Below are 11407 nucleotides of genomic sequence, written 5' to 3'. Positions count from 1 at the left end.
GCCTGATAATCCGAAATGAGCAGCTGTGTCAAAATTTTTAGTAAACACATTTACATTTGTTGTATTAAAAAACACATTTATTGTTTTCATTTCAAAAAACACATTTATTGTTCTCATTTCAAAGCAACAACACATTAATACAAAAATGTTATATTCCTCTACTTGAATGCTCTGAGAGCTCTTCCTCTCTTTCCTCTGTTCCCAAATCTAGTCTGAGAAGTCCATCACGTATCGGAATACGTGAAGTTTGCCGAAACTGGAGATCCTCTAAAAGAGAAAAAAAGATAGACTTTTGGAGCCTTACTTATTTGTTTGAAACTTACTTAAAAAATGGTTCTCCTAGCAGGAAATCGAAGCCAGGTCAAAGGGAGGTTGGCTACGGTATTCGACATAATATAGGCATCCATTAGCAATATAAATAAATAATAAATAAAGAATTAGATTCAGAATTTAATGAAAATATAAAACCAAGACTCTCATTCCAATAGTGAGTCTATATTGCTCAGATCATTGTTTGCTCTCTGTCCCTTATATACTTGTTTTAATGGGCGGAGTTTGTTTTTCGCTTCTGCTCTTTGTTTCGCGAAATCCGGTTCTTGGAAGTAGGTGAAGAAATTTCAAAACTTTTCATAATATCATGTTATGTACCCTTTTCCTCTCCGATGAAAATTATATGCCGGCATAACTTTACGAATTTTGATAACGGCCTTTGGGAAATAAAACGAAAAACAAAATTTTAATAACAAGGAATACATACGAAAACAAGTTTGAGAAGAAAAGGTTGTTTTGCTCTGGGAATTGACAAATGTTAGTAGCTACCAAGCAATATATGATTTTTGGGATTAGCATTTAGATTCATAAACTTTTGAAACAAATACTCATGTTAGTAATTTATATTTTGATCAACAATAAATGAAACGTTGTTTTTATTAATTGAAAGCTCTAGTGATTGATAACATTATGAGACTATTTGAATAATTCTTATGAATGGAATGACTTTATGAAAGGACACATAACATTTTGACGAATGCGTAAATGTGTGACAATTTCGGAGGGAGAACGACAGACAGACTTCAAAAAAGTTTAAATATGAAAACTCAGAAATCGTCGGGAAGTATACGTTGAACGCCATCTACACGAAAATGGTGAATTGGAAAGAAAACTTTTAATTATAGTAAAGAGAACTTCATAAATTCAAAAATGTAATCTGCTTCAAGATATGAAGAAATAAACGGAAAACATGGTCAAACTACATACAGCATTTTTTTCTAATTTTGGAGAGATTCCAGATAGAAAAACATTTTGAATCCAACAATCAAAAATGTTTATAAACAAACCGTTTAAATATGTATGTATTATTTTTCTACAGTATCTGCTCTGATTAATATTTTTGTTTATTAAATATAACAGAGTATCATACAAACGAATAGAGTAGGTAGTGGTATTGAGGAAGTAATGAAAAATATAAACGTTATGTATTTGAATATTCGTTCAATCAATCGTCCGTTATTCACTGATAGCAATATATCAAGGTAGATCAAAGAAATCCTTGATGCCAAAGCGAAATAGAAATAATGATTGTTCCGTGTTAAAACGTGTTAAAACAAGAATAATCTAACCTGAAACCAAAAGAATTAATACCTCTCTACTTACCTTTCGAATTTGAAAATGTATTCATAAAATGCACGCCTAAAATGATAAATAGTGTTATATCGATAATAATTATCCACATGTAAAGCCAGATAATCTGAAATAAGTACCTGCGTTGTAATTTTTTGTCCACAAATTTACATTTATCTTTATAAAAACACGTTTATTATTTTCAGTATAAAGAACAACATTATAAGTCTCTAATTAACAACTAAGGTGGGACCAATGTAGGATCAGAAAGAATGTTTCAAAAACAACAAATTACGATTACACTATACTTTAGGATTTTTTTGCGCAGCTCTCGATTCATATTTATATCTTGATGGGGCTCAGGCCATAAGGAATTTATATTCAATAGTGGTGTATACCATGTGAACCTGAAAACAGAAAAAAGGATCATGATAGTTAAATAAGGAGTCCTCACCCCCAAGCATCCTATAATTATGACCCATGCTTGCTCACCTATTCAAAAACAAAATGGTTCCCGAAGCTGTAGAATACAAAAAAGGATAAAGATGGGCTGGCTCCCATGGCCGCTTTCAATTTTACCAATTAAGGATATCCAGGATTTTTATAAACTGAGCAACGCTAGCTGACATGATATATGCTCGGATTCCATTAACAACATAAATAAATAAATAATCAATAAATAATTAGATTTAGAATTCAATAAAAATATGAAAACAAGACTCTCATTCCGGTAGTGAGTCTAAATTGCTTAGAGCATTGTTTGCTCTCTGCCCCTTATATACTCGTTTTTGTGGGCGGAGTTTGTTTTTCGCTTTTGCTCCAAGACTCGCAAAAACCGCTAATTGAGGTAAGCGGAAAATTTCAAAACCTTACATAATCCCATGCTATGTACCTTTCTCCTCTCCGATGAAAATTATATGTCAACACACCTATACGAATTTTGAAAACGGCAGTTGGGAAGTGAAAGGAAAAACAAAGTTTCCCAATTATTTTTCATTCCCAATTATTTTTCATTCCCAATTATTTTTCATTCCCAATTATTTTTCATTCCCAATTATTTTTCATTCCCAATTATTTTTCATTCCTAATTATTTTTCAAGAGGGAGTCATGTTTAAAACGAAGTAAGAAGCTGAAGTCGTCAACATGGTCGAGAGCTCTGATGATTATAAAAGTTTCGTCGATCGCATCAGGCCAGTGTGGGCAGACTTTGTCAAGCAAGAGTTACGTGGGCTCGTCAATTCAATATTGGCTGAGAATAGGGAAAAGGAAGAAGCTGTAAGTGATGAGAGGCGGAATATCAAGCGTCGTATAAGGTCACAAAAAGAAAAATGGGAATCAGTGCAAAGGAAACTACAGGAAAATAGGAAACGTAAGATGAAGCGTGAAAAGAAGGCTAGGAGGATTTGTAAAAAGAAGATGAAGGCAGCAAAAAGTCGACAGTGGTTGAAGTTTCGGGAATTGAAGTACAATTTTGTGTCCCGTAAGGAAGTAATACTGAGATTATCAATCTGTTCTGTTCCGCTTGTCATCTATCGGGTATGGTGCCTGCTTCTCTCATTCGAAACTTTTTTCAATGCAAGAAATAAGAAAAAGAAATATAGTGCATGAAGGACGGTCAAGGTTATAAGGATAACGGTCACGAAGATATTGAACTCATTTGAACTCATCTTTTCACGTACCTCGAGTGCGTATATAAAATAAATAAATAAATAAATAAATAAATAACAGGGGGAATATACAAAAACAAGTTGAGAAAAGAAGGTTGTTTTGGTTTGTAAATGGAGAAATATATTTTGGCAACCAAACAACATATAATATTTGGGATTAGCATTTACATTCATTAAAAACGTACTGTGGTCTGTTGTGATGTTTTTTAAAAACATGCTTTTTTCAGCAGTAATTTTTGAAAAAAGTGGTTTTTGGGGCAATTTCTGCAAAAATTCGACTGAATTGATGATTTTTATTAGTTCTACAGTGAATTTAGTGATAAAAAAACACTTGAAAATTATTTTTGGGGTGCAAAAATTTAAAAAAAATTTCCCTCGGCTCGGCCCTGGCCCGGCCCGTAAAATGACAAGTATGTGATGGAGTTGGGGGGTGAAAGGGAACATATACCCTGATTTGATCTGGAAACTAAGTCTGCTGTTGTTTGTAAGATAAAATAGTGTAATACAGCATTCTAAATGGTGAATCCAGTGCAGCTTATCGGTTACTGACGCATTTTATGTGCAGCCCGCGAAGTTTACCGCCTCAATAATTTTAAACAAATTTTTGACCAAAAACTTCAATTTGAACCCTTTTTTGGCACGTGAAGAACGTTTTAAGATTTTTTGCCTTCAAAAAGCTTCCACCAGAAATCCAAAACCACCATCTAAACGGAAATTCTGTATGCTTCATTTTCAGTTATCATTTGATAACATTGGTGGCCTGAAAAAGGCGGCAGTGTTCAGAATGTATTTTTCAGAAAAAAAAAACATTGTTTTTAGAGCAAAATACAAATAATCACTGGTTTTTCAGTCAATTTTACCGATAAAAACTATAAAAACCAGGTTTCGGTCTCCAGATTCCCAATTTTTAAAATGAAAATACTGATTTTGGTTAAAAACAAAGCCTAGTTTATCAATATATTGTAGATGTTAAACGTTGATTGGGCTAGCAGTATCTGACCTGAAAAATTTTCATTTTTTTCAAAAATATTTTTAGAAAAAACATATAAAAGTCGTTCAATTGTCATGCGCTAGGAACTGGGTAAATTTTGCACTGTTAAGTAAAAATCAGATGGTTTTACCAACAACATTTTTTATTACGCAGAAACAAAAAAAAACAAAAAGCTTCAGAAAAAAACAACATATCGTGAGGATCATAAATTAACAGGGAAATAATATCGGTGATATTGAATTAAGATCCTGATTAAACAAAAAGTTTGAGATTCGATAGGAAGAAAGTTAGAAGAGATGTGAAGATGAGAATGAGATTCAGAGAGTACAAGTAGAGTAAATTGAGACTCATTGTTAATTGAAAAAGTCCATACAATTAAAGTTGTTGAGGAAGAGATGAATAGGCTGTCGATGTCCCTGGAAGATCATTGGATGGTGGATTTTTCCAGTTGGTGAAGTTCAAGATGGGAAAAGGAATGGGTTGATTCCATGGACATGGGGAAGATCTGAACTCGGTGGATTGAGCATTTTCCCAGTTGGAAACTGTGTTGGTGTTAGGAGGAAGGGGTTGGTACGATTGGCATGAGGGAGAGTAGAAGTCGGCGGATTGAGGATTTTGCCAGTTGGACATTTTGTAAGTGTGAGGAGGAAGCGGTTGCTTCCATGGAGTGGGAGATATAAATCCGGAGGGCCCTATTGGTGGCATAAGATAATTCTGGTTGTCGGCTCCATTTGCCTGTTCCTGGATGCTGAAAACAGATATTTGAGAATCAACATTGACAGGACCACCCTATGCTATCCCTGACTCAGAAATTCATTTACTAGAGAATGGTCCATACGTGGAGTTCAAGAACGAGACCTAGCACAATCGAAAGACAATCGAATTCTAATGGGAAATCAGTTTTCAAAAACTGCTGAGGGGCCTCCAGAATCCAGATATTCTGGTATTTCTGGTAATTTAATACATGTGATTTTCTCGATTTCCCACCCAAATTTAGCTGTGTTTTGCCCCAAATATTACGGCACCTGAAGATGTCTCTCCGTGGTCGAAAGGGGAGTTTCATTGAACCACACTATGAAGGTTTGACCCAATCTGTGCCAAATGTTTTTTAGTTTTTTTTTATTTAGCTTTATTTTACTTTTTAAGCCGTTTTTAAAATTAAATCTAACCGAAATTGCAAACTATTTGGAATAACGTGCTCAAAAAGTGAAAAAGGAGGAAATATAAAAACAAAAGAAATTTGGCATAGTCGGGCATCAAACCTGTATAGTGTATAGCTTAAAAGACAGACTCAAGGGATAGACTCTGGATACATAAAACTCCTAAAAGAGTGTTACAACGATTGCTCCACCACAATCACACCATTCTATAACCCAGTCAATATCCCCATTACCAGAGGTGTCAGACAAGGTGACCCCATCTCACCAAACTTGTTTTCTGCTTGTCTCGAAACGGCCTTTAGTCGAATGTCATGGCCACATATAAAAGAAGACAAAGATGACTATGATAACTCCCCTGGTATCAGAATTAACGGCAGAAACCTAACACATCTACGATTCGCCGACGATATCATTCTCATCTCGAAAACTTCACAAATAGCGGAAAAAATGCTACAAGAGCTGGTAAACAGTTGTGAAACAGTCGGTCTGGAAATAAACGCGAATAAAACAAAAGTGCTGAGGAACAAATTTGCGTCAAGTCACCAAATAAATATCAGAAAAAACAACACCATGACTGCAATTGAAGATGTTGAGGAATACGTATACTTGGGAAGACTGCTCAATACAAAAAACGATCTAGAGCCAGAAATTCACAGAAGACGATCAGCATGGGCGGCACTCAACAACATCAAAAACACAACAGATGCCTTGACATGTCCGAAAATCCGAGCGCAACTTTTCGACTCCATTGTTCTCCCCGCACTGACATATGGATCAGAAACATGGACTTTCACTAAAGCTCTATCCGAAAGAGTAAGAATAACACATGCCGCACTGGAACGTAAACTTGTCGGAATTACCCTCACGGAACAACGAGAGAAAGACCTCCACCGAGAAGATATAAGGAAGATGTCCCAAGTGAAAGACCCTCTTGTCTTCATAACGAAACGAAAGTTAGGTTGGGCTGGCCACGTGATGAGAAGAAACGATAATCGGTGGACAACGCTACTTCAAGAATGGATACCCAGAAATGAGAAAAGACCAGTAGGAAGACCACCAATGCGATGGGCCGACTCCCTGAGGAAAGAAATCTCAGTGCGACAAGGAACTCAATTGATCGAACCTTGGAGCACAATCGCCAAAGATCGGAAAAAATGGATAGCTGTGATCCGCGCCCACACCAACTGAGCGAAGAACGGATCGACTAAGTAAGTAAGTAAGTAAGTAAGTAACCGAAATTGCAAACTATTTGGAATAACGTGCTCAAAAAGTGAAAAAGGAGGAAATATAAAAACAAAAGAAATTTGGCATAGTCGGGCATCAAACCTGTATAGTGTGTAGCTTAAAAGACAGACGCGCTCGCCCCCCGACCATGAATCGTTGGCCTAGAGTCATTTTCAGGTGCCGTATTATTTGGGGCAAAACACAGCTAACGTAGGGTGGAAAATCGATGAAATCACATGTATTTAATTAGGATTTTCAGACCAGAATATCTGGATTCTGGATGCCATTCAGCGATTTTTGAAAACTGAATTCACATCAGAATTCGATTGTCTTTCGATTCTGCTAGGTCTCCTTGCTAAACTCCACGGTCAGTTTAGACCATTCGCTAGTTAGTGTAACTTCATTTCGCCGCCAAATGGAACGTAATATTGCGTCACGGTTTCAAAACTTCATCTACAGTAATCAACTCGTGAACTAATCTTAATTTTTAATGAAATAAACTTATAAATTACGCATAATGACCGGAAAATGTAAATGTGAAGAATTTCATCCAGAATTTTAAACAAAACGACGCAGCTTTCAAGCCTAGAATAAACAATTATTGGCAAATCCGTCGAGAGATAACGGAAAATTACGAAATTTTGACTTCAACCGTAAAATTGCGGCTTTTTCTTTAAAATCTCAAATTGTCCCGGTCGGCCAAAAAACAAAAAAAGTTTTGGCACCAGTGGGGGTTGAACCCTGGTTGTTAAATTGGTTCCAAAAAGTCAAAAGTATATCAAGTCATGTTTTTCCTTAAAACCCTAGAAAGCCGCGGCTGTTTGAAAAAGTTTTGAGCATTTTTCACAATTCTCGATTTTTCTGAAATATTATTATTTTTTCTATCGATATTTCGTAGAGAGATTTTTTAAAGACGTTCCACCTCCAATTTTCTCAAAAAGTTAATAATTTTTCTCGAGTTATGCGTTTTTGAAAAAAAATTCTGTTTTTTATTGTCTTCCTATAGAGTGAGCGCAAGATTCAAAACGTCACAGACATTAATCATCGCGCTACAGCTGCTGATGACCTTTTTTCCATTTTTCTAGAAACTGGATTGCGCTTACTTTCAAGGAAACTTACGTCTGGACCAAACGGTGGTGGCCGAATTTCTCCTCCAAGCGCTTCTTTTCCAATTTTTCACGAAGTCGACGGATTGTGGCCTTCTGTTTTTCGATGAAGGAGGAGTGGCTGAAAATTACGAATCGTGTATTATGATCCAGTAGTATTTCAGAAAATCACCTGTTTACCAGCTTTTCCAATCTGGCTTTTTCACGATTCGATTCTCTCATATCGACCTTCAGTTTTTTGCATTCGGTGTTCATTTTTGAAAAACTGAAAAATGTGTTAAGTATGATAAGTCAGATCAGCAAAATAACAACTCACTCTTTTACGTTTTCCACAAGTAGTTCACGCATCTCCTGTTTCTCTCTGTAACTTTTTTCGGTGAATCACATTAATTACTTGCTATCAAAATACTTACTTCATCCACATCTCTTGATATCTGAATCTTTCTTTTTGAGCTATTTCCAGCTCTTTTCTAAGCTCGTCGACTTCGAGCTGATGAGCAGATGTTTGCAGGGCCATCTTTTCCATAAGTTGTGCTTCAGGTCCCGCAGATTGTGGTGGAACTCTGGAAATAAGATTTTTCGAGAAATATGGAGATTGAGCCACGTGCTAAACCTTGATTATCGGTCAAAATTGTTTTAAACTATAAAATCGGTTGTAAACTGTAGCTATGCAACGAAAACTATTACAATTTAAATCCTTAGTAAAATGGATAGTCGCGTCTTCCAATTTCTACCTATTTGGTTTTGTGTATTTTTTATTTCAGAAATTTCTCTTTTTTTTTATTTCAGAAATTTTCTCCAGCTCGGATAACACAAGTCTTGAACACTCGAAAATTTCATTAACTTACGCGTCGAGCTTGTCTCCGGTTTTCGTTCCTTCTCCATGAATCGTTTCCATGATCTTGATTTCAGCTCCGACTTCTGATTTTTCGGTTTCCCCAACTTCCATTTCCGACGACAATGGGGGTGAAGGAAGCACTTTTCCCGGAGAATCACGAACTTCGGTATACTTCATTTCTTCCTCATGATATACCGCAACTGTAACTTGATATTCTGTCAAATGGATGTGAAAATTGCACAAAAAAACTCACGGTCCTCTGCGATTTGTCCCTTGAATTCCTTTTTTGCCTTCAGATGGTTTTTCGTGGAGAATCGATGCATTCTGTAATAACCAAAATCATGAAAAACCATTTTCTTGGCCGGAAACAGTCTTAAAAAAAGGAAAATGCAAATATAATAACAGAAAGGCTTATTTGAAAATCTCTCACAAGTCTCTCTTCTCGCATCAATCGATTTTAAAATGAGAGACACAGACAATGAAAGGAACGGTGGGCAATGTTTGGCACCGTGCCAAAGGGGGAACGACCTTGAAAAGAGAAGAATGAAAAATGAGGAAAGTTAGGTTGTGCCCCCTTCTTGTTATGTTTTACGTATCAACTCTAAAAGTAAATGTGATGGGTATCATCAGAACGAAACAAGATTTGCTTCACCAAACTTATGCAGTGCTTAATGGTCGCAAAGTGCTGAAAACAACAGATACAATGATTCAACAGAAACGATTCAGTTATTTTAGCAAACAATTTCTGAAATAAAATTTTAGGAACAAAAATTTTAATTGTGGTTTATTTTAATGGCTAACTCAAAAGTGTTGTTTTTTTCAAAACTATACCAAAAAACGTACCAATCTAATTGAGCAGAAGGAACCCGTGTCACACAAAAAATTAAATAACCTTGAAAACAATAGTATTCATAAGCAAAGAAAGAAGGAGAAAAAGTCTAAAATTTTTCACTGAGGAAAAGACATGTTAAGACATTTCACAAACTCAAAAAGATTATCCGTAAAAAATTTAAAATTTTGATGATAAATTTTTAAAGACATACACCGATGAATACCTCCGCTGCAGTGAAAAATCACAAAATTTCCAAGTCAGACAGAGCAAAAGAACCGTTCCATTTTTGTAGTTGACACCTTTTTTGTACAGGTACTCCCTATAACTTTATCGTCATTTCAGATGGTCTGCTCAGAAACTGCATTCATTTGCAGTGAAAAAGTCAATCTGAGGAAGAAAGTCATTGTCGTCTCATTTCTCAAGGGATTGTCAATAGAAAAACGTTAGCAACTTCAAAAATGGAACTTTAGTTTTGATCTGTTTGATCCATAAAAATTATCTTTTGATGATATCTGGAGACTTTTCTGAAGTTTGTCTTTTGTTAACAACTTTCTCAATGATACATTGGTAAATCGAATCAGTAAAGAAACAACTAAAGAATTAAAAAGGTGAAAGGACATACAAGCTCTACCATGCCCTTGATCACAGCGGGGTGTCAAATTTCATGCCTTACACCAAAACCAAACCTGACATAACCTTGTTCCAACAGAACTATATAATCAGATATCGAAATTTTGTAGGGATGGTTGACAGGTCTCTTGAAAAAAAACTAACTTGAGTTGTCTTTCTAAAAGCAATTTTTTAAAGAATTTGAGACACTATCGAACAATTTTTCTAGACAGGTTTCAAGGACGTTTTTTAGACAGGTTTCAATGACATTCTCTAAATGCTTGAATGTATTTGTGTATACTTCCAACAAAACAGGCAATTTCTATCCGACCTTGCCAAGCCTTGATAGACCTTCAAGGCATATGTTCACGATGTATGTTATGCACTTTGCAACAAAAATCGAATTGCGCTATCCAACTAGCCTCCTCCCCCTTTTTTTCTTCTTTCTGTGCGCGGGAATTTTTTGTGTTCTTGCCTTCTCGTCGTTTTCTCTTCTTGCCCCTTAGTGTGACAAAAGGACTATCGACTCACCGGATGTAACCCATGTCAGTTGTCACGATTGCCATTTTGGAAACAAAATTCGGATCGGAGACATCGTTCTGGTCCATCAGAACCAACAGATCGTGGCCGCTCGAACTACTGGATGGAGTTGGACCGAAGTTTTTAGGCCAGGATACGTGAATGTCCATATCCCTCCAATGACTGACGCTATAGTCATGCCAGTGAAGCCCTATTTCGTCCATCGCCAATTTCGGCTCGTTTTATTTACGCGTCGTGGCAAAGATTGAACCCGAACGCGTCTCTGGAAGCAAGGGATCAAATGAAAGTTATGCTTTAAGAACTTCGAGACAGTAGACCACTGATCCGCCGACCGGAGCCAATTTTAGTGGATAAATACAAAAGTCACTCTTCATTCACTAAAATGGCAAATGCGGAGATTATGGACATGATGACAGTCCGTTACCCATCTCGTGAAAACACCAAAATCATGTTTAGTGAAGTCACCGGACACGGAGTTCATGCCGCAGAAAATATTCCTGGAGGTGTGGTGGTTGGCCAATATGTCGGGCTGTGCACTTCAAAAAACGAAAATGAAAAACGAGATGAACTCATCAAGAAATCATGTGATCGAGAGGCCAAGTACTATAGCATGGAGTCAGTTTTGTGTTGTTTTAAGAAAAAAAATTTCATTTCTAGCCGAAATTTCATGTGGTCCCCCCTTATGAAAAAAAAAATTTTTTTTACTAAAAATTGCCGAAAACTACATGTTTAAACCGAAAGCACGTTTAAAAGCATGCTCTTCTAGTTTCAACTCTTTTCTCACAGTTTTGAAGAAGTTGTGAGTGTTTGAAATTTCAA

The 11407-nt window shown here is 36.2% G+C and overlaps 2 protein-coding genes across 2 annotated transcripts; both read right to left on the bottom strand.

Moving 5' to 3' along the window:
- Positions 1 to 4654: 4654 nt before the first annotated feature.
- GCK72_022471 (uncharacterized protein) lies at positions 4655 to 4984 on the bottom strand (the record flags this gene model as incomplete). The annotated part of the gene is made up of 1 exon (XM_053734848.1): positions 4655 to 4984. The coding sequence occupies one exon, from the start codon at positions 4982 to 4984 to the stop codon at positions 4655 to 4657; it is 330 nt and encodes a 109-aa protein (XP_053578414.1).
- Positions 4985 to 7778: 2794 nt separating this feature from the next.
- GCK72_022470 (uncharacterized protein) lies at positions 7779 to 10791 on the bottom strand (the record flags this gene model as incomplete). Its single annotated transcript, XM_053734847.1, has 7 exons — positions 7779 to 7890; positions 7942 to 8034; positions 8086 to 8130; positions 8183 to 8332; positions 8618 to 8807; positions 8861 to 8931; positions 10580 to 10791. 7 exons carry the CDS (start codon positions 10789 to 10791, stop codon positions 7779 to 7781), a joined length of 873 nt encoding a protein of 290 aa, XP_053578413.1.
- Between the last annotated feature and the right edge of the window lie 616 nt (positions 10792 to 11407).

Source organism: Caenorhabditis remanei, chromosome X (assembly GCF_010183535.1).
Source record: "Caenorhabditis remanei strain PX506 chromosome X, whole genome shotgun sequence".
NCBI lineage: Eukaryota > Metazoa > Nematoda > Chromadorea > Rhabditida > Rhabditidae > Caenorhabditis > Caenorhabditis remanei.
This window is presented reverse-complemented; position numbering and strand designations above follow the sequence as displayed.